The 24465-nt window shown below is 40.3% G+C and overlaps 1 protein-coding gene across 1 annotated transcript; it reads left to right on the top strand.

The window, feature by feature from the left end:
• Nucleotides 1–20986: 20986 nt before the first annotated feature.
• Nucleotides 20987–21670, top strand: LOC131394110 (alpha-defensin 1-like). The gene is made up of 2 exons (XM_058525376.1): nucleotides 20987–21158; nucleotides 21552–21670. Exons 1-2 carry the CDS (start codon nucleotides 20987–20989, stop codon nucleotides 21668–21670), a joined length of 291 nt encoding a protein of 96 aa, XP_058381359.1.
• The last annotated feature ends 2795 nt before the right edge of the window (nucleotides 21671–24465 follow it).

The raw sequence follows: 24465 nt of genomic DNA, 5'->3' as shown, positions 1-24465 counted from the left end.
TTATGGGGCCGGCCCGGTGGCGCAAGCGGTTAGGTGCGCGCGCTCCGCTGCGGCGGCCCGGGGTTCGCTGGTTCGGATCCCAGGCACGCACCGATGCACTGCTTGGTAAGCCATGCTGTGGCGGCGTCCCATATAAGGTGGAGGAAGATAGGCACAGATGTTAGCCCAGGGCCATCTTCCTCAGCAAAAAAAAAAAAAAAGAGGAGGATTGGCGGATGTTAGCTCAGGGTTGATCTTCCTCATAAAAAAAAAAAAAAAATTAACACATTATCCTCTCCCTTGATCAGTAGAAGGACCTTAAAACACTAATTCTGATCACTTCCTCTTATGTCATGAAAACTCAGAGAAGAATGGTGGTCGCCAGGTGCTGGGGGATGGAGTAAATGGGGAGATATTGGTCTAAGGGTACCAAGTTTCAGTTATGCAAGAGGGATAAGTTCTGGGGATCTAATGTACAGCATGGTGACTATACTTAACAATACTGTATTGTACACTTGAAATTTGCTGAGACTAGATCACACAAAAAGAGGTTATTATGAGAGGTTATGAATGTATTAGCTTGATTGTGGTAATCATTTCACAATGTATACATATATCAAAACATCAAGTTGTATACCTTAAATATATATGATTTTTATTTGTTAGTTATACCTCAGTAAAGCTAAAGAAAAAAAGACATGCTTTACATCTCCCCACCTTTTAAAAAAAAACAACCATGGAGAATGTAAAATGTTACAGCCATTCTGGAAAATGGTTTGGCAGTTTCTTAAAAAAAACTAAATATACATTTATCATACTACCCGGCAGTGAAATATTTGAGTATTTATTCCAGAGAAATGGAAACTCATATCCACACAAAAACCTGTACATAAATGCGCATAGCAGCTTTATTTCGAATAGCCCAAAACTGAAAACAACAGCAGTCCTTTGACGGGTGAATGGCTAAAATAGACCTGTAGTACATCTATACTACAGAATACTACTCAGCAATAAAAAGGAATGAACTGTTGGTACACACAGCAGCTTGGATGGATCTCTAGAGCATACGCTGAATGAAAAAACTCTCGAAATGTCACATATTGGCCGGGCTCCGTGGCTCAGCGATTAAGTGCGCACACTCCGCAACTGGCGGCCCAGGTTCGGATCCCAGGCGCGCATCAACGCACTGCTTCTCAGCCATGCTGAGGCCGCATCGCACATACAGCAACTAGAAGGATGTGCAACTATGACATACAACTATGTACTGGGGCTTTAGGGGAAAAAAAGGGAAGAGGATTGGCAATAGATGTTAGCTCAGAACCAGTCTTCCTCAGCAAAAAGAGGAGGATTAGCACGGATGTTAGCTCAGGGCTGATCTTCCTCACGAAAAAAAAAAATCACATACTATATGATTCCATTTATATAGCATTCCAGAAATAACAAAATTATAGAGATGGAGAACAGATAGGTGGTTGTCAGAGGCTAGGGATAGCGTGTGGGGGGAGTGAACGTGGCTGTGAAGGAACAGCAGCATAGGGAGCTCTTTGTGATCATGGAGTAGTTCTGTATCTTGATTGTGGGAGTGGTTGCACAAGTTTGCCTCTGTGATAAAATAATGTAGAACCTTGCACACATCATATCACTGTCAATTTCCTGGCTTTGCTATTATATTATAGTTGTGTAGGTGTAGGTCTGCCCCTGTGATGAAATAACTTACAGTTATACATACACACATATGTACATTGTACCAAGGTCATTTCCCTGGCTTCCACATTGTGCTAGAGTTATGTAGACGTAGAAATAACCATTGGGGAAAATGGGTGAGAATAAACAGAATCTCTCTGTACTTTCTTTCTGTGAACTGATCATTTTTTTCAAGATAAAAAGTTAAAGAAAAAAAGAGGGGAAAATGGTGCACCCACTATGGAAAACAGTATGGAGTTTTCTCAAAAAAATTAAAAAGAGAATTACCATATGATCCAACAATCCCACTTCTCGGTATGTATCCAAAAGAATTGATGTCAGGATCCTGAAGAGTTATCTGCACTCTCGTGTTCATTGTAGTGTTATGCACAACAGCCAAGATATGGTAACAACCTAAGTGTTCATCAACAGATGAACAGATAAGGAAAATGTGGTATATACATACAATGAGTACAGAGACTGAAAGGACTTAAAAGGAAAGAAGCCTGTTCCTACAAGAACACCTCATTTCTTTGATTTTATGATGACATTATTAGTGTATTTCTTCTATGTCAGGAAAGATATAGGTTATGTGATAATGATAACAATGAACTAGGCACGTAGAAGACCTACACTCTTGTCCTATCCCTAAAACTCATTGTCAGCCTTCCTTGACGTATTGAGAATATTGAGAGAAGAGTGCCTCTCACTTCTTTGGACCATCTTGCCACTCTATTACATTTCCAACCCATTAATCCATCCCAATTAGGAGAGCTTTTGAACAGTTTCTTTTTAATAATTACTATAGACTTATTTAAAATGTCTTTCTTTAATCTTATCTGAATCCAATTCTGATAAAGAAATCTCTTTTCCTCTCCTCTCCCAAACTTCTACTTTAAGCAGAGAGGGTAAATCTGAACCAGAAGTATAAGGCTCCTTGATAGACTCCTGTAGAGCTCATTAATACCTGGTACCTCTGGCAAATTCCACTCTTGGTCATGTTTCTCCTGGAAGGTGGTCCCTGAGATCTACTGACTGACTATTCCATTTGGAGAATGTGAATTCAGGACCCAGGCAGTTGTAGAGAAAATAGAAAGACCAAAGCAAAAGTGAGGAAGTCTCTGGGACAAAACATGTCAATATGGATTTTTGTGCAACATTAATGGTCTCTGGTGTGAACAGGGAAGCTGTTAAAAATGTTAGTCTGGCCTGGACACTACCAACTGTATTCCTGCTGACCCCTTCCATAGTAGAAATGGGGTGCATGTTTCCCTGGGTGTTCTCTGAGACAGAACTGGAGCATACCTGTGGTGGGAGGCAGGTTCCCATCACTATTCCTCTATGTCTTATCTGTCTTGTCGTCCAGGTACTAGTCACTTTGGTCCTTGTGAGGAAAGAAACTTCTTTTCATTCACTCTGGTCTCTAGTATCAATAAGTATGGTCAATTAGATACACAAGTTGGCTTAGAATAACTAAAAGTGGTGGATAACTGTGAACCAAAAGGTGAGAGAACTTATTACTCTATCTCTTTGAAGAGCTTCTTATTGTAATTCTAGATCTCATAGCATAGACTTTTGGACCTATGTCCCAGGGCAAGAGCAAGCTAATATTTCCACATGAATGTCTGCCCCCAAATCATCATGCCAGTTGAAGCAGCATTATTCACAATAGCCAAGACCTGGAAGCAACCTAAATGCCCACAAAGGGATGAATGGATAAAGAAGATGTGGTATATATACACCATATATGATGTAATGATGAAATCTAGCCGTTTGTGACAACATGGATGAACATTGAGGGTATTATGCTAAGTGAAATAAGTCAAAGGGAGAAGGTCAAATATCATATGATCTCACTCATAAGTAGAAGATAAAAACAACAACAAACACATAGAGACAGAGATTGGATTGGTGGTTACCAGAGGGGAAGTGGAGAGGGAGGAGGGTGAAAGAGATGATTAGGCACGTGTGTGGTGATGGATTGTAATTAGTATTTGGGTGGTGAGCATGATGTAATCTATGCAGAAATAGAAGTAAAATGATGTACACCTGAAATTTATATAATGTTATAAACCAATGTGACAGCAATAAAATTTAAAAAAATTATTCATTGGTTACTAGCTTCTCTGGGTGGCAGTAGACCGTTCTGCCAGGGCACGACGTGGACTATCATCACAGATACCAGGAGTACTCAAAATCCTATGATAATCCTGTAGGTAAGCTATACAGGAAGTCAGTGCCTTAAGAACAATTGGAGAAACTAACCTATGTGTCTGTATCTGAACGTCTTTATAAACACTGTTTTACAGCTGATAATAGCCTGCTGCTCATCTGCAAACCTGCACTGAATTTTCTTTAGTTATTCATTGATTGGGACCCAATTATACAGCTGGTCATCTTTGTAATGCCAGCCACTCTTCTTTTCCATGGGATTGCTTAGGTTTTGGAAGAAAGTTAGTGTATCTTATCTTTCCTCTTTGTTCCCCAACTTCCTGAGCACTTTGCACAACTTCCTGCACCTTCTCTCCCCCCAGAACTTGCAGTGGAAATTGCAGAAAGCCAAGATGATCTCTAGGCTTGCTCCCTTACCAGAGGTGGGCAGTGACATTCCTAGTGGAAAGAGGACTTACTCAGGATACTACAGCTGACGCCATGACCTGGACAAGAAAAGTGAATAAGGAAGACGTAAAATAACCACACCTATCCCAGGACTCCAGCCTCATAGCATAAGCCTTCCGGCCTGCAATTGAAATTGCTTTCTGAGTAGTCTCTCTGTACACATGTGTTTGCATCCTGCATGTCCCCAACACCACAATGCCCCTTAGCACTGTGCTCCCTCAATGGCTTCTTCCCATTCAGCATTTTACCCACTGCAGCGGCAGATCCAGGACCAAGCCCTGTCCTCACATCACCTCATCCCACGGTAGTGAATTCTTTCATATCCAGCCTCCCTGAGATTGTTAAGGAAACCATGATTTCCCTTCCATGTGGATAAAAGATCATGGAACAAGAGAAAGAAGAGTCTTAGATTATGGTCCTTCATTTACTGACTGTGTCGTCTTGGGAGAGTTATTTAACCAAGCTGAGTTTTGGTTTCTCCATCTGTGAAATGGGATTGATAAACTAAAATGGTTTAAGGATTACATGTGTCATGTGAATGAAAATCCTTTGCAAAATTTAAAGCATAATATAAATTTAATTTCTATAATTATCTCTCTTCCACTGACTACTTCTTTATGGAAAACAACTGTTCCTTTAATAAATCCTAATGAGAAAATAATTGATTAGTTAGACTTGAATATTGTCTGCTTTTATTTGGACAAGTGGAGCCATGCTTCACATCCTTCGCCAGGGTTCCTTGACTAGGCTGCTTCTATCAGCCCCTCTTTATTTTGCAGCAAACGGTGAATGCTCGGCAGGGTCCTCTGAAGGGCTCACACCTCGGTGTTCCTCGCTTCAGGCAGATTCCACCCCGAAGGTAACAGGGTCTTTCAAAATTGAGTGCCCTAGTGCTGTCTGAAAAATGAAAAGAAGTTTGTATGAAGCTGGAAGTCTGATGAGGTAAGATGGAGATCTCACCATCTGGATGGAACCCCCATTTTTCCCTGTGAAACACCAACATCACACGGGTTTGAGTCTAAGACTTACACCCTCTCCTCTCTTCACCCTCTCATTCTGCCATAAGATGTCACTGTTGTTGAGAGAACCATTGACCAAATCGTCCTTCCTGCCATGGGAATGGCTGGGCATTAACTGGAGAGTCAGTTGTGCTGTTCAATCAGTAACTATTGCCCAATGCATCTCACCAGTCACTCCACCTCCCCACCACACAAAACCCATCCCAGCTCTCCCAGTCTCATCAGGTGGAAGCTTTGTCCAGCTAAATTCAAGGTCACCACTGTCATATGAGTGGCAAGAGGTCTCTGGTCAGGGTTTATATTAAGGCTCTTTGTCTCCACACCGGGTTATACTAACCAGGTGATTCAACTGCTTTGGTTCTCAATCACTCAGTTCACTAGCAGGAAAGGAGAGTAGAAGATTACTACCTAACAAGACTTTTAATGTCATGAAGACACAACAACCACCTTTCAAAGGAATTTTTTAACTTTTCAATAAGTTAGGTTGGGGTATAGAGATGACCTCTGAGTAGCTCCCTAATGCTTTGCTTCTAACTATCGTTGACTTAGGGAAAAGAAAAAACAAAATAATGATAAGAAAGGGCATCATGGTTGGTAATTACCGGGCAGTACCTGGAAGACGGTAAACAGAGCAGTGAGGAAGATGTGGAGGAGTCTCATGGTTACGCAGCTGAGGTTCCCGAAGACCTGATGGTAAGAATCCAGAGGACAAAGTTAGGAGCCCGAGGTTGCCTGTCAGGAGAACTCACGGCAGCCCAGGGGTTAGTGTAGAGAGTAACCTCTCACTGCCCAAGACGCTGCTCTCGTCTCAGCAGGAGCGGTCGTATCAGCACTGTCCTTTCTTACTCCCCGAGCCCCAGCTGCTGCTTGCTTTGCTTTTCTCTCAACCTTTGGGTTGAGGCACTCTTGTACAACCACATCGTGTGAAGGTGGCATCAGAGTGAAGCAGAGGCCGGAGCACTGAAGGTGAGCGGTAGGGCCAGAATCAAGCTGTTACAAAAGGAGAATAAGGATGGTTCTTCACAGGTGAGGAAGGTCGTGAGAAAAGATTTTGAGGCAAGTTGATGGGATCTGCCCAGGCTCCTTACAAGGAATTTCCGGAATGGTAATGGATTAGTTATAACCTTCCTAGAGAATCCATGTTAAAGGAAGAAAGAGTTCATATCGGTTAAAAGCCAGTGGAAAAATATACCCAATTATTCCTAGGATTCGAATTTTGTCATTTACTTTCATTGAAATCTATTATATTTCTGATTATAAAAAATAACACTTACACATCAGAAAATTCCGAATAATAGAGAAATGTGAAAAAAGGAAGATAAAAAATGCCGTAGCCACATCCTTCAATTATAGTTACTATTTACAATTCAGAGTATTTCAATTCTTTTCCTTTGCAAATAAAACATGTAAATATTTATTTTAAATTTAAAATATAACCAGCTCCACTACATGGTTTTTTTTCACTTAAATATTATCTCAGAAATTCTTTAATATCTGTTCAAATATATTTGTCTCATATACTTGCACGACTATACATATATCTTTAGAAATTTATGTAACTATTATTTTTGTATAAATTCCTGGAAATGGAATGTCAACATATATGCATATTTCAAGTTTTAATGATTATTGCCCTATTGTCCCTTCTAGAAACTGTTGTACCACTGTGTCCTCTTGCTGACAATGCATAAAAGTATCTTTTGACTGTTGATATTCTTATCAGTACTGGTTATTAGCAGTTGTTTTAATCTTTGCAAATCATATGAGTGAATAATAGTATTTCCTGTTTGTTTTAATATATCTTTAAAATTATTTCTGAGGCTGAGCATTTTTTTAATGTTCTTTGGTTATTTTTGTCTATTTTTACATCTTCACAGACATTACCCATTTTTCTACTTTTCTATTCATCTTTTCTTGCTGATTTCTAAGAACTCCATGCATATTGAAGGTCATTAATCCCATATCATATGTGTTGCAAAAATTGTTTCTTCCTTGGATTTTACTTTGTGCTCTCTCATCCAGTAGCCGAAATTCATGGCTACTCTCAATGATTACTTTTTACTTTGCTCGTGTTTGGTTTTCCTTAAAGATATTTGTTTTGTTGTGTGTGTTTATCTCATTATGTCTGTATTCCCAGTCAGTTTCACCCTTAATTCTTTCAGCCCCGTGATGCAGGCTGTTCTGAATAGCTGTTACAGACTTGAGTTCCCAGCAGTGACTTGAAAATTGTTTCTTGCCCCACCCAGAAATATGAATTTCCTGAACTACAGAAATGCCATCACCGTCTAATCCCATGGTATCTCATACAAAAGGCACATGTCTGAGTTCATGTCTCTATTTGTTTAGAAAATTGAGTCTTGCCCGGAAGAGAAACAAAATCATACATGACAGGAAGGAATTGAAGATGATCAGGCCCACCCTGATGTTTTGAGAACAGCAGGACATCTGGGAGGGAACAGATGGGACATTTTGCATACATATCAGAGCATTTAAATCCCAACCTTGCCAGGTGTCAAATGCCTAGATATCCCCAGGTCGTAAAGTGGACGCTGTTCTCATCCACTCTCCTATTTGTCTCTTCCAGAGCCAGCACTACATGATTTTAATAGCATAGCTCCTCGCATTCAAGGTAGTCAAATCTCCCTCATCAGTCTTTTTCAGAATTCATGGCTACTCTCAATGATTCTCTCTTACAAAATAACTTTTAGATTGCTTTATCAAGTTAAAAATAATTTTATTGCTTTGTTAACTGATACTGCATAGAAATGACAGACTTTAAGAAAAAGTAACATGTGGATCATTGAGTTTTTTTAAGAACAGCTTTTACTTTATATATTTTTGTCTTCTCTCAATATTACCTTTTTGTGTCCTTCAATAAGCTTCTTTGTATGGATGCAGAAAGTTTTTTATAACTTAATTTATAGATATTTTATGGTTTCTCTCTTTATTTGCATCGGATTCTTCTTTCATTATATTTTATAATTGGCTACTGTTTGCACGGAGAAAGCTATTGATTTTGGATAAGAGTCTTGTCGTTAGCTCAAAGATTGAACTCATCAATCTGGATTTTTTGTGATCACTTATCAATGGTTTTTCAATCATAAATCTGTAATAATTATCATGTAGCCTCCTTGATTCTGATGTATCGGCTTGTTATTTTCTTCTCTCAACGAATTGCATTGACTAACAATTTCTGGAGCCTTCAGAGGTCATCTGACCCAACCTCCTCACTTTACAGAGGAAGAAACAGACAAGAAAGCCCACAAGAAGGCCAAACAAGAAAGGTCACAATAATGTCATGGGGTGAACCTGTGGCAAATGGCCTTTATTTTGCAGAACTCTTTCTCAGTTACCATAGGGCAAAAATTGTCTTATTTCTCCCGTTTCCCCTATTTCTTGTTTCTCTTATTCCTCCCTTCTCATATCACAAAGCAACTTCCTTAATATCCAAAAACTGAACAAGATTTTACAAAAATCATTTTTTGAAAAAAGGTTTTTAAAAAATAAATGCTTCAGTAGTTTTTCATTACATGTGATTTCTTTTGTAAAATCCTTTGATTTTTCTTCCAGAACTTGATTAAGAATTTCTACTCATGCATTAAGCACACATTGTAGTTTCAGCCCTGATGTCCTTGGGATCAGAACTAAGTCTGTGTCCAGTGAAGGAACTGAGAAAATTGTTTAATGACAACACAAAAACCTGGTGTTTCTGTGACCCATGGACTGAGTCTACCTCTCTTTTAGAGTCCAAAACAGAGATGATGTAGTTCACGTCAAGATTTCCATTTGACAAATTAGACCCAGAGAAAATTCACTTTGAGTCTAGGAATTTGGGCTACTACTGTTTATAAGCCCAGAGAGAAATTCCTGGAGGATGTAGGGAAGGTGAGAAAAATTGTCAAATGTAAGGATGGTTGATATTTTTAAGTAAATAAAATAGAAATGAAGCAAAGAGAGAGAGAGGAAGGAAGGGAGGGAGGGAAGGAAAGAGATTGAGAGAGAGAGAACCTGCTCCCCTGCCAAGGAACATTCCAGAAAGGCAGGCCACCAAGCAGAGCAGATGGCCCTGGATCAACACTTCTATTCTCTTCTCTCGGATGAGAAAACAAAATGCTGGCTGCTCTGTTCTCACCTCAACTCTCTGGCTTACAGAGGTCTGAGCTTGCTAACATCATCTCTGACAAGACAGGGCTTACAGAATGAACGCTCCTTCTCTCACAAGAAAAGTAACATTATCTCCTCGCCACCACAAACCAGTTGGATACCCTGTTACCTGTTGATGCATATTTCAACTATGAGACTACAAGGTCTTGAAAATCTGCTACTGTATCTCTTTACACTTTGTCTCCTCAGTGTTGAACATTTCAGTATGAATCAGAAGGAGAATAACTTTAGCCTAAAAATAGGAAACACCTTTCATAGAACTCTAGAAATTTGAAACTCATCTCTGTTCTCTGTGCTAACCCTTCACTCATCTGAAGACACCAATCATGCTCTCCTGAGCCTTCCCTTCTCTGCTCTGAAGAGCTTCAGAACTCTGCTTCTCCGCCCGGGGAATCTCAATCCCTCTCCATCCTGGTTGCCCACTTCTGAGTACATTCCCATTTGCCAATGTCCTGTTTCAAGTGAGAACCAAGGAAGGCATCCGTTCCAGCACCCAGCATTTTACTTTAGGCCAATTTGAATGAAATATATCTTCTTATATATGTAGATATGTGGCTCTTGGTCTTCTGCAACACAGCTATAAACCTGAAAATGAGCATCAAATGTGCCCAACAATAAATATCAGGCATCAAGCCCTCACCATGTGCAAAGCATTGTGCTAAGTACTCTGCATGATCATTTCATCCTCAAAACAATCCTAAGAGGTAGGTTCTAAGAATGACTCTGTTCTCAGATGAGGCAACAGGGCCACACAGTGGTCAAGCAGGAATTGAACTCAAGTTTGAGTCAAACCCATGTTCATAGCTACCATACAATATCACTACCTGCAGCCTAGACTCTTCCATAGAAATAGCTTCAAGTACCTTGAGAATGTTATACAGAAAAAATAAATGATGCTTCAAGATTTTGGATACCTAGATTCTGGTTCTGGCTCTGCCTCTGGCTTACAAGTCATTTCACCTCTATGGGCCTCAGATCCCTCATCTGAGAAATGAGAGAATTGGGTTAGGTGACATCCCAAAGTCCCCTCCTCAGTTCTGAGATTTGTGGTTCTAGGTGCTTCTGAGAGGTGTACATGTGCCAAAGGGAAGAGGGAGTGAAATATGGCTGAGAATAAAGTGCTCACCTCCCTTTAATGGGATCTCCTGCCTAAGAATATAGGAACTAAAAACAGCTGGTCTTAAAAACACAGCCCAGTCCCAAATCCTCCCCAGTCTGCACACCGCAGAGTAGTCACTCACCTCCTCTTCCTCCCGTGGGCAACAAGGCGGCTTGCTCAGCCTCCTCTTCATTCTTCAGTGGTTGTTCTGGAGGTGCTGCTAATGGCCAGACCATGTTCTGATCACACTGGTGTAGTGAACCAGAGAAACGATTGAGTGGGCAATTTCCAGACAAATGACCCAAGGGCTGGCAGCAGGCACCCCTATTAGCATTTGTAAACGTACTTTTCTCTGTAGAGGGCTTGGCTAATAAGCAAAAGTTTCGTGTAACAGGAGCCTACCAAAATGCAGGAGCACCCAGTAGTCACTGCTTCCCAGGAAGGTCATGGGGAAGTTACTTTTCACCACAAAGAGCTAAGCAGGCACATGGATGGATGAGATGTGAAGAGTGTCAGAGAATCTAAGTGCTGCCTTAGAGAGCATGTTTCAAGTGGGGAAACTGAGACCATGAGAACTGGAAGGCATGGAAAAGATGAGAAGAATGGGAAAATAAATTTATGTGAAACTGTGGAACTTCATTAGGGTTAAGATTGTAAACAAATGCAAACTGTAAGATCTCTGTGCAGAAGAGAGTCAGTCAAGAGGAAATAATGAAACATTCCAGGAACAAAAAGAAATAAAATGTCTAGAGGAGACAGATGTTGAAACAAAGCATTAAATTATAACTGGACCTGTGCTTTAACCATTGAAGGAACAGTGGAGAGGGAAGTAACTCATTCTGCTGAGAAGAGGAAAAGAGTCTTGACATCTTCCATGCCTTGGACAGTCCACAGAGGGTACTCCATAAAAGTGCATTTGAAATAAGTGGATAAAAAATTGTCTCGGTTGGAAACCACAAAAATCATTTGGGAACATTATTAAAAAGTGTTTGTAAAAGGAAATATCACACTGTTCCTTAATTTCACATTTTTATCTTCTTTTATTTTCTAATTTTCCTTCTAATTCTTAACCAGAACTCGAGGACTTTCCTCAATGCGAGAGAATCATTACTGACTCAAGTTTGGATTAACCAAGAGAACACCAAGCAGAGTCAGAAAACCTGGGCTGTGGCTCCAGAGACACCACTTGCCTATGACCCTGGGGGCAGGAACTGCTCATTTCTGGACCTTAGTTTCCTCATCTGGAAAATAAGAAGGCTAAATTAGATGATCTCTAACTTCCCTTCAACTCTGAGATGGGACAGCATTTGAGCCCAGTGCTCACACCTGGTGACAGGAGGCATCGATGACTGAGTTCTCAGCAAAAAGCTGTCTCACTCACTAAGTAAAAGCCAAACTATCTGCTTCCAGGGAAATGTGTTTTGTTCCTCCTTCTTAATAAAGGGAAGTGAGTTTATCAAAATGTAGACTTATCTGCTTATGTTAGGGCAGGACACTAATCTAACATCCTGGGAATTCTGGGCACATTCATAGGGCAGGCAAATTACTCAAGTGAGAGGAATTATACAAAGATAGGAAATTAGTTAGGTTGGTCCTTTCAGGTCTCTCCTGGTTCTCAATTTCTATCACTCTCCCTGTCCTATTTCATAGGACATAGCATGCTTGGCTCAGCAACATGTTTTCATGAAAGAAACCATTTCCTCTGCTCCTACAGTTTGCCAGTCACTTAGACAGAACCGGGGTAGAAAATAAACCAAATGTGATCCCAGAACAGGAGGCGCCTTCAGTTCAATAAAGTAGATTAACACTGTAACAGTTCATCGCCATATGGTGTAGTAAGTACAAGGAATATTAAAGGAAAGAACGGTTGTTGTTGTTTCTATGTTGTGGGATGGGGAGTAGGGCGGAGAAATTGGGAAATTCTTGCTGCGGATTTAATACTTGATGTATGTCCTAAGAGAGGAATTGACATTTATGAGGCAGTTACATGAGACTAGTCCAGGAAAAAGGAAGTTCATGGGCAAAGATAGAAAGAAGTAGATTTCAGTGTGAATTTGGGATATCATGAGTGTCTTCTTTGTCTAAGGTACAGGAAAACGGAAATATTTTTAGGATATGTAGGAGCAGATCTTGGATGTTTGAATTTTTCCTGTAAGCAAAGAGCAGATATTGAAAGATTTTAAATGAGATAATAACATTGTCAAATTTGCGATTTAGAAATAACGTGATAGCAGTATATAAGACAGATTCAGGAAGACCAGTTAAGGGACTATTATAAACCAGAGACTTCTGGTTTTAAAGTGGGAAAGTAAAAATGTGATTGTTCCCTTCTCTTGTCAGGAATTCCCCAAAAGCAAAACAAGAAGATAAGAAGTAAAACTGTAAACTTCATTATCTGCAAAACTAGTAAACATCTATTACTCCAAATAGAATATAGATAATAAAGTGTCATCAAATTCAGAGATGTGGTGGTAGGGGAGGAAGACAAGAAAAGCTGCCTGTGAATGAGGTCTCAAACAATGTTGCCAGAGCACAACTCCGCCAAATCATTCCTGCACCCTAAGACACAAAGCAACAATCCCTTATTTGAAACGGAGAGATCAAATGAGTGAGTTGATAGTGGGAGATTCCCTGAACCCAGACTGGCACCAGATTTCAAGAAGGAGAAAAGACGAGCTGAATTTACAATCACATGAGAGTCCGTATTTGTAGGAAGCAGTCTGGTTATGAGGCAGCAGCTATGAATCCGATTGTGAGAAGTTAGACGGCACTTGATGTGTCATTTTCATTGATTAGCCATTAAAAGAATGTATCATACCAACAATCTTGTGTCGTAGGGAGAATTCCCTATAGTCTGCAATCCAATTCCATCTACTCCCCTACAAAAGCTTCTTCAAAATAGATAGTGCGGGAATATTTCAGCTAGACAAAGATGAGTCATTATCAAACAGAAACCACACAGAATATCTCCAAAGATATTCAAAAAAAAATGAGGAAGAAACAGGAATAATAATTGGTAGAATAGAAACCCTCAGCTGACAATTTTGCTACGAAATGGATAAAAATTATGACCTAATAGAACACTATAAATTGATAATGATGATGACGATGTTGATGATGATGATGAAACATTTATTTTGAAACAGAGATAGAACACAAATCAGAGATACATTAACTCAGAAAAGATATTTTGAGATAAAAAGGAGAAGAAACCTGGGTTCGTAGAACCACGGTAAGAAGTGAAAGAAATCAATTATCACAAAACTGAAGGCCCATTTAGGGGCACACAAATGAGGCTGCACATTTCTGAAAACAGAGACGGGGACAATGAGGATGGGATGGAGTGAAGTGAGTAAATGTAACAGAAATAAGTTGGAGTTGATGTGGAAGAGTGGGGGAAATAAACGATTGATGTGGAAGAGATTCAGCATTTACATAATTGGTATCTCTAAGAGATAACTGGGAAAAATTTAAGGATATGGTTTTTAAAAGAATTTTCAGGTAATAAAAAGAGCCTAATCTACTAAGTTACAGTAGTATCCAAAGAAAATTTGACACATTACAATCTATAACAAATTCTACCTTAATATCTCAATAAAATTACTGGATTTTTAATATAAAGGATCTTTGGAGTAACAAGACAGAATGATCAAGCTGCCTATAATTTCACGAAGGCTCAGACTTATACAAAATAACCTTCAACGCTAGAAGACAATGAACAATTCCAACAAACCCATCAAGAACAGGAAACGTGACACCATAATTTTTTACTCAAACAACTCTCCTTCCATTATAAAGGTGACAGGTATTTTCAAAGGACTCAGGGAATATGGCTCCAATGAGGAGCTCTTCTTGAGGGGGAACCAAAAAACTGGAGAACCAAATTCAGCCAAAAGCAAGGATGTGGTACCGTGATACAAGCATTGGGAGTGAATATTGAACTGATTGAATTGTGGAACTAAAGAGAGAGACATGGAATGATGATAGATGCAGAACCCAGTATAAATGTTACAAATAACAAAAATGTAAAATTCCACAACAAAGGAATGATGGAAACAAAGGGTAAGAGAGGGCGGAAAAAATGTCAGTTGATGCTTTTCCCTTCTGCTTTTACATTTGGAAATCAAAAAGAAATAATTTAAACATGGCAAATCAATTACCACATCCCTAAGTAAAAGAAAAGTGATATTCTCTACTAAAATTGGGCAGTAAAGGGGAGGGGTGAGGAAGTGAAAATTGGTAATCAGATCATTGCTCACTATAGGGAACCACTAGGGAGAAAAAAAGCTAAACCATTTAAAATTAGGATGGAAAAAAGTTATCATTTACAATATCAACAAGTAAAGAAAATAGAAATACTTAATGGATGTGTAAGAGTTGTATGAATGAAACTTTTAAAATTTAGTGAGGACACAGTGACATTTTAATACATACAAAAGGATACCACATTCAGAGCTTGAGAAACACAACATCATTTTGAAAGTCAAATTTTCCTAAATTTAATATCTATCTATCTATCTATCTATCTATCTATCTATCTATCTATCTATCTGTCTGTCTATCTATCTATCCACAAACCTAACAAAGAAAACCAACAGGATTTTTGTTAACTCAAAAAACTGACTCAAAGTAAATCCGAACTATTTACACACACACGTCTGACTATACAGGCGCTGCTCTCACCAGCATTAACTGCGTTCTCCCAGCTCTCTGCCATGCACTTTGGCACTCTGTGCCTGGAATGCTCTTCCCCAGAGGTGTGCATGGTCTGCTTCCCCTGCAACCCATGCCCCTTACCTTGTTTTACTGTTCTCCATTGCTGTTAACATCTTATGAACTGTTTGTATTAGATTTCTAAAGTGGCCATAACAAAATACCACAGACTGAGTGGCTTAAAGAACAGAAATTTATTTCTCACAGTCTGGAGATTAGAAGTCCAAAATGAAGGTGTCCCAAGGTGGGTTGCTCCTGAAGCCTCTCTCCCTGGCTTGCTGATGGCCCCTTCTCGCTGTGTCCTCACCTGTTCTCTGCTCTGTGCGCGTATATCCCTTTGTATATCCAAATTTCCTCTTCTCATAAGGACACCAGTCAGATTGGATTAGGGCCCATGGTAATGGCCTCGTTTTAACGTAATCACCTCTTTAAAGTCCCTATCTCGAAATATAGTCACATTCTGAGGTACTGGGGGTTAAAGCATCAATATATGAATTCTGGGGGACACGATTCAGCCCATAACACTATTTTATTACTTAATCTATTTTTTTTTTTAATTTCTGTCTGTCTCTCAGGCATTGGGAAGTGACCCCCGTGTTGGCAGGGATTTTTGTCTCGTTTGTGATCTGCTGCATCTCCAGTGCTTACAACAGTGTTTGGAATATAGAAGGAACCAGAAATTCAATAAGTATTTGTTGAAGGAATACATTATCTCTTTTTTTCTGAACTTATCCAGTGAGTTACCTAATGGTTTGATTTAAGGTTAAGTTATTGCTTTTGCATTTATTTCCCTTATAATAAAAAATATTCTCTAAACATTACTTCTGAAAGCCTCAGACCCAAAACTTTGTGGCTCAAAGTCATGTCATGCTTGCCACCAAAGCAGCCCTCAAGGTCACTCTCAGATCTTTTCTATTGTGTCTTGAAATCTGGGCCTTTCTTTCCACCTGCCAGTTCACCTTTCCAAATTGTAGGCCCGGCCTGGACAGCAGCTCAATGAGCAGGTTGCTGCTGCTTGCTGTTGGAGAACTCAGAATCTGATTTTCTGGATTTCTTGCTGTCGAGTTTTCCTGAATTCTCCAAGGCTGCATGGAGCTGGGAAGACCCCATTACTGTGTATACCTGTAAGTCAATCCTTTCCTAGACCTACTGCCAGGCATCAAAGTCTGATGCCAGGGATGGTCTTCATTCTTATACCTGTAACTGGACCCACCATGGTTATCAGAACAAACCAAGCACTCCTAATGTAATGTGCAGGCAGAATATTTCTTCTGACATTCTCTCTGCAAGTGCTAGTGCCACACATGAGCGTCATCAACTTCTTTCTGCAGTGTCCTGAAGCTGAGAGTCAGGCCCAGGGAGAAAGTGAAATAGACGTGTAAGAAATGGTACCATAAGCATCATCACCACCCCGACTGGAGGACTCTGATACCCCCCCAGACACACTCCAAGGCTTGTAATGATTCATTTTCCCCTTAAAGTCTGCACTGATGTTCACTTCTGTAAGACTTGATCCATGTGTCCATGCCCAGAGTGGGTGGAGAAGCACATGGTGTGATTTGCAACCCTGAGCTGACTCATCATGCCTCTGGGCATCCTCTCTGCCTTCTCGGAGCTGAAAGCCTCTGCAATGCGCCTTTTACTTCTCTCTTCTGCCCTTCCTCTGAGGCCTGGCCTGCCTAGGGAGAAGGGGAGGGGCTCTTTCCTTGAGTGAAACTATACAGGGCATTTAAAATGGACGCAATGAGTGATTCTTGGAGAAGGCCAAACTTCCCCAGAACATAGAATTTATACTAAAAACAAAACAAAATAATGTTGGCTGTTATACTAAGGCCAGATGAGAGAGAGGAATGAGGAGTAGGAGAAAGGACATGTTCTTTTGGTCTCATCTGTCACAGACGAGGGAGATTTTACTTTCTGAAGTTGTAGGGCCTGCCTGGAAAGTGAGTCTTCCCACCACGTTGACCCCGCACTTTCTGAAGCCAGATAACGTGCTTAAGTATATATAGAGAGACAGATGCAACGAGAACAAACCAGTTGGTTTAAATGACAACTTGTCAGAAACAAATGTCCCTGTCCCTGGGTTATCCAGCCTTGGTAATTTTGGTGCACCTTTGACTAGTTTTATGACCTTATCTGAGTTTGTAACCATTTTTGTCAGATTATCAGAATATTGAGGTGTTTTGTTGTTTTTCTTTCTCCTTTGCTCTTTGATGTCTTGTTCATTGTCAGTCAATCTTTTCTGTGCTAAGTGTAATAACAGCAAATTTTTAAAAAGTATATAAACCACACATCCAATAATAGAGAATTCAGCAGATAAATCATCATTGGTCGCAAAACAGTGTACATAGCACAATGTCACTTTTATTTAACTATAATGAATCTATACAGAAGAGGGTCCAAAGACTATACATGAAACAGTAGTTTTCTCAGAAGGGCTAGGTTACAGGTGGTTCCTAGAATTCTCTTTTAATCTATATGTTTGGATTTCTTTCCTATGTTAAGCATGAATTTGTAATAGGAAAAAATGCAAGCAATACGGCAGCAAACAGAAAAATAACAAAAAGGTTTGAAACGTATTTAAGATACGTTAAATTTTTCAAACCCGTTTTGTTCCGCTATGCCTACTCTAGCAGTACTTTCATAGATTTCTCAATTTTGAAAATTGGTAAAAAGAAAAAAAGTTTCAAACAGTCAATCCACAGGACTTTCTCCAAGCAAACTGTACATATAGTTTATCAATTTCTATGTTTCCTAAATATTATGTGGCTGGATATTAAGTTTGTTTGAGATGAGCAGAGAGGAGAAATGGACTGAAAATGAAGCAGACATAGAAAGCAAACAGGCAGGGGGGTCCTCATGACAGTGAACCTCCTGGAGGTGAGAGAGCACCCGGGAGAGAGAGCAGGAGCCTGGACTGCTCTGGCGAGTGAGAAGAATCCAGCTCTGTGTGGATGCAACTCCGAGGGGAGCTGATGAGAGGGTGATGAGCGGTGGGGAAGGCTCTACCCTAATGTGATGGATGGGGATTTGACGGCCAGACCTTCGATGATTCTCTGATCCGGCCACTCCCCTTCAACACCGGCTATTCATGTTGACAAATGCCCATATTGCCTCCCTGCTCCCCATCTGCTTTATCACCAGTAGTAACCAAGCACCTCTCAGTGTCGTCTGCTCTCTGGAACAGGCTGGAATACAAAACCTCTGCTCCAGAACCAGATCTGATGATGTCTTAAGGTATCAGGTATATTTTCTTTCAGGCTAATTTTCTTGCACTGTACTTTTCAGCGTGGTCAAGTTTAATCACATGCTAAATTCTGAACTCATAGATCAGGGGAATTCATTCCGACTCCCAGTGGGTTTCCACGGTGAGGATGTGTGTACTCTGTCTTTCTGGTCCTGAAGATAGGAGAAGCTTCATTAGACTCAGAGGGACAACAAGAAAAACGTTTCCTCAGCTTTATTGTAAATGGCAGTGGGTTGAAGACAAAGGACAACAGATAATGAATGACATGATACAGTAAAAAATAAAGGAAAAGGAAAGGTATTTTCTTCTAAATTATTGTCACAAACACATTAAAAAATTGCAATCATTTCCCATAATGTCAGTTTCAATTTCCTAGAAGTACTCCTCCCAGAAAGAAGCCTAGGAAAAGGAGGCTCAGTGGCAGGGTCACCCTGGAGTCTATGCTGAGCAGTGAGTTGGTGGAGCGGGTCCGGGTCCTGAGCAGACAAATGGCCTCCCAGGCACGTTCTGGTCCACGGGCAATGCTGAGCTCCGCCTGTTACTCCAGAGCGTGGATGGTGATATTTTAATCCTTCTATTCTATTTTCAGATTTTCCACTCATGCAAGTAATTTTGGGGCTGAGGAAGGGTGAAGACAGGCTGAAGATAAAATTTTACCCAATAAATGAGGAGCCTGGGTGAACAACCACATGCCAGAATCCATGCAGAAAGGTGAAAACAGGAACAAAGATTTCCCAAATTGCCCTGCAGTCATCTCTACAGATTCAGAGAGAAAATGCCAGAGGCATGCAGATTGGGAAGCAACAGTGGAACTCCGTATGCCAAGCTCAAGAATGTTCCATGAGAGACAGTAAGGCAGGGTGAATAAAGACGACATTAAACCTGGTGCTACGTGGCCGCCAGGGCAGAGCGAGGACTGCACACTGAACGCTGAAATCATTGACGACAGAAATGCAGTCCAAAGTCATCCAGTTCATTTACTAATTCACACAGATGTTGCAGATATGTTTTTAGCGCTTACTTTATGCCAAGCACTATTCTAAGTGCTTAGAATGTATCATTTGATCATGATCGTGTGATGATGATAAAATCATAAAATGACAAATAAGGGAATTCATAGAGTTTTTGTCATGTGGCAGGCATTGCTCTAAGCACTTTGCAGCATGGTTTTATCATTTTATCCTCACAACAACCCAGTGAAGACGAAGGTACTGCGGGGCGTAATGATAACCTCCCAGATGCACACACACGCAGGGTAGGAAGGTCCGAGGTCGATGGGGTCCCTGCCCTCCAGAGCTCTCCTTCTGTGATTGGGGACTGAACAGAAACAAGAAACAAGCCAGGCTAATGGCCTTCCTGACATTTTCTTGGATGTTTTGCTAATTCTGATTCCTGAATTTTTCCTATTTAAGAAAGATAAATGATCTTCTTCTTTTCTTCCTTCCTGCCATTCTGTCTGTTTTGTTTATTATTCTATTGATAAATCCTTCCAGTGGCAAATATTACATCCTTGAAACACATACTTAAATGAGTATTTCCCTGTGAATATTAGGAGTTGGTCATTATACATGATCCCCATCTTCTCTTCTTTCTTGATCAATTCCCATGTCTTGTTGAATTTCTTGGGAATTTTGGTTCCAAATGGTAATCTATTTTCATTTGTTTAATAATCTTTTCTTAACAACAGCCTTAAGATGTACAACCTTATCAACCATTCGTGGAAATTAATTACAACAGACTATAAATAAATGTTGCTGAGTCATTTTTAATCAACTGTGTTTCTTTATTCGTTTCTTCTCACTTGGATCTTTTATTCATTTAATTAGAGTGTCTCCTTGAGAAATATTTTTCCAAAGGGATTCAAGCACAGCAATTTCCTGAGTCTGGAACATCCAAAAACAGATCATTTGTCCCCATAAATGTGTATTATGTATGACCTCAGCATAAAATTCTACATTCAAGTTATTTTCCCTCAGAAGTATGAAAATACAATCTAGTATCCAATGTGGCAGATGAGAAATCCCATACACGTCTGATTATGGCCCTTTGTTAGCCACTTTCTCAGATGTTTTTACAGGCATCTCTTGATGTCTTAGATGCCCCGTAACACACATATACACTCTTTCACTGGTAAATATTCAGACAGGTGAGGAATAGGGGAGGTTATAGAGGAACCGTTAGGTTCCTAACGGGCATCAGTCACGACCTAGGAAAAACAAACATGGACACCACGCAAATAGACACACGCTGAGGGAGGAGGCAGCTAGATAAGAGGGACATCAAAGTGACTCTGGGAGCGACAAGAGGATCTGAGGCCACTGCACCCTCCCCTAGTCACACATTCAAAACAACGCCTTCTTTCCTCCAATCCTTGTCCTATAAATACAGGCTGCCTCTGTGCTCCCCATTCACTCAGGCTCCTACTCTACCATCTGGACCCTGACCTCCAGGTGACTCACTGCCATGAGGACCCTTGCCCTCCTCACTGCCCTTCTGCTCTTGGCCCTCCAGGCCCAAGCTGAGCCCCTGAGAGAGAGAGCTGATGAGGTTCCTGCCCAGGACCAGCCTGAGGCCGAGATCCAGGACATGACCATCTCTTTTGATGGGGATGAGCGCTCCGCTCGAGATGCTTCAGGTACGAGACCAGCCAGCATGCTGTTGAATCTGCAGGCCCCATAGAGGGATTTGCCAGTACGTGGAGGCTGGGCTCAAAATGGGTGTGTGAATGAGGTGCGACGAGGAGTAGGTAATCCTGAAGTTGAGAGGTGGACTGTTGGGCAGAGCAGCAAATAAGCTTGTACGTGATAAAGTAAGATCAGAGAAATACTATGGTCCTGCATGATCAACACATAGCCAGTAAGATTTCCTCTGAGTTATGACAAAAAAGTGAATTCTCTCCACACTAACATGACTGGGATTGTCTACTGTAAATAGATGCATCTCCTCTTAGCAAATCTCCACGAGGCTGGCTCTGCCTCTTTTCCCTCCCTCCTTCCCCCTGTGTCTGACCCTCTTCTTCCCTCCACAGGCACTAGACCAACAATCACCTGCCACTGCAGTCGCCCTTTCTGCACAATACGTGAGGTTCAACGTGGGACCTGTACTGATATCCGCTCTGGCACCAAATACCCGCTTTGCTGTCGCTGAGCTTTGTGCATTGAGACCCAGAGCCGTACAGGATTGCATTTGAAGACCTGGAAATGGTGTATTCTCTTTATTCTCTACCTTCTACCTTTTCTTATTTCTCTCCCCAAAATAAACTTCAAGCATTGAACTCAGTGTGTTTGGCGTTTTTTTTCTATTTTATTTTTTTGGCTTTACATATGACTTCTTGTGTGGCACACTTGTATAGAGAATTCTGTCCAGAATAGTATCATTAAGTTAACTGGGATTTACATCCTACCGATGCACAGTTTGGGCATTATACAACAACAGCAAAAGCAGAAAAAATAGAAATGATTGTTAGTTACAACTGTTTTAATCTACAAAATTTAATCCATTTATAACGATATTCAAAAGAGAAAATTGACTACAAAGTGTAACAGAAGGTGGTTTTGACTCAAAGGAAGTGTGGATCCAAAGGGCTGTGAGTGGGAGGGCATTGATCTATAGAATATTTTTCTTATTTCAAGCATATGTGTTAAGTACAGATATACATATAGTTTCCTAATTGTAACAATGAGACAGAAGGAACTAACACTTCAGTGAGCCACACACAAGGAAAGAGTAAGAACCATACCAAAAACATAAAATATTGATCAGCATCAGTGATCTCAATTAATCCCCAGAGAAAAAGGGAATCCAGAAACTAGTCCATAGAGCTGGTAATACCCAACGACCAGTGAAATGAGTGGTCTCCCTATGGACCTCAAAATGTAAATTAGTCCAACATCCAATGAAGGAGTTGGTCTCAACCATCTCTTCAAAGATATTATCTACTAATTATAACAAACCCCTACTAATTTTAATAAAAGCCGAGCAAAAAATGAATATTTTTGTAATAATGCTAATGAACCATGGCAATACATCATAGTGACTAGACAACTGCTCACACACTTGCAAAAACTTAAAGAACACCTTATATGTCAGAGAGGCAAGTCTCTAAACTCAAAATTTCTATAAAACATAGAGATTAAAGAGTACCATGACATAATTAAAGAATTCATTTTTACTACCAAAAAAAGTCTCGGCCTGATAATACTCAGGGGCTCAGGTTTGAATCAACTTGCAGACACACCAAGTGCTTTTCCTAATGGACAGTCAGCTGTTTGACACCAGGATCTGCAACGTCATCAAGCCTCCTCCTGCATCTGGGAAGTTTACAAAAGCTCTGGGAAGGAGCGATATCAGAACACAAGAGAAACAAAGTTAAATCCATGAAATCAGCACTTTTCTAACAGTTTTGGTGAAATGGATAAACAAGTTTGTGATCCATGTTCTTGAGAATGTTTCTCTGTTTTTGAAGGATGGAACTATCATAAAAGAATGAGGCATGCTAAATGTACTAGTCTAATGCACCATGGTTCAGATCATTTAAATTATCATGTTGGTATCAATATTTAATACTCAAAAACTAGTTTTCAAAAGCATTGGTTGAGCATTATACTTAGTGCAAACAGTAGTGAGATTGCTCTCTGTGAACAAAAGCCCTTCCAATACCAAAGAATCCGTCAACCCAGTGCAGGCTTCTCTTGCTTCCTCTTCCCTGAGCTCCGTGGTCACAGCTCTCCTCCCACCAGGAGAGAGTAGGACCTGGGTTCTCTCCTTGCTCTCCAGAACAGGGATCCCTTCTGTTCTTGCTATCATGGCCTAGGCCTAGACCCATAGGCCCAATAACATGTGTGATAGAAGAGGGCGAGTGTTCTCATGTGCCCATCCAGCGCATAAGGCTCTCTGGTTGCAGGGATCGGAATGCGAGTGGAGAGTGTCCAGGCCCTGTACACAAGTGCATCTTTTGGGAAGTTGAAGCCTCTGAACAAAGTTGGGTTCTGAGGTCTGGTTGGAGAATAGGATAAAAGGGGCAGGGTTTTCTGAGTCCGTCCTGGTTGCCTAAAAATCATTTTGATATTCCTTTATTTATCTGCTTAACACATAGCTCAAATTCACTATCTCTTTGGTCTCTATACTTATCTTCTTTTTCTTCTTTTGTGTCTGGCTTCTTTTATTTAACATTAGGTTTATGGAAGTCTCCATGTAGCTGCATATAACAGTAGTGCTTTCATTTTTAGAGCCATTTTAAGTTCACAGCAAAATTGAGGAGAAGGTGCAGAAATTCACAACACAGCCCCTACCCCAATTCATAGCCTCTCTCAATAACAACAGGCGCACCAGAGTGGTACCTTTGTCACAATCGATGACCCTACACTGACACATCATAATCACCCAAAATCTATAGTTTACATTAGGGTTCGCTCTTGGTTTTTTATGCTCTGTAGTTTGGATAAATGTAAAATGACATGTATGCATCATTATAGTATCATGCAGGGTAATTTCACTGCCCTAAAACTCCTATGCTCACCTATTCATCTGGCCCTTTCTCGCCTCAACGCCCAGCAACCTCTGACCTTTTAACTGTCTCCATAGTTTTGCCTTTTCCAGAAGGTCATGAGTTGGAAGCATAAAGCATGTAGCATTTTCAGATTGGCTTTTTTCACTTAGTAATATACATTCAGATTTCCTCCGTGTCTCTTCATGGCTTGATAGCTCATTTATTTTTAGCACAAAATATTCCCTTATCTACATGGACTACTGTTTATTTATTTATTCACCTGTGAAGGACATCTTGATTACTTCCAAGTTTTGGCAATTATTAATTAAGCTGTTATACACACATGTGCAGGTTTTGTGTACATAAGTTTTCAACTCTTTTGGGTAAATACCAAGGAGCATGATTGCTGAATCATATGGTAGAGGTATATTTAATTTTGTAAGAGACTATCAAA

This window comes from Diceros bicornis, chromosome 29 (genome assembly GCF_020826845.1).
Source record: "Diceros bicornis minor isolate mBicDic1 chromosome 29, mDicBic1.mat.cur, whole genome shotgun sequence".
NCBI lineage: Eukaryota > Metazoa > Chordata > Mammalia > Perissodactyla > Rhinocerotidae > Diceros > Diceros bicornis.
Note: the sequence above shows the minus strand (reverse complement) of the source record. Positions and strands in the feature narration are given on the sequence as shown.

Excerpts from the sequence above, each read along its gene's own strand:
- LOC131394110 (XM_058525376.1), top strand. The coding sequence starts at position 20,987 with ATGAGGACCCTTGCCCTCCTCACTGCCCTTCTGCTCTTGGCCCTCCAG. Across the intron at positions 21,159-21,551 it reads CTCCGCTCGAGATGCTTCAG|GCACTAGACCAACAATCACC; the intron begins GTACGAGACCAG and ends TTCCCTCCACAG.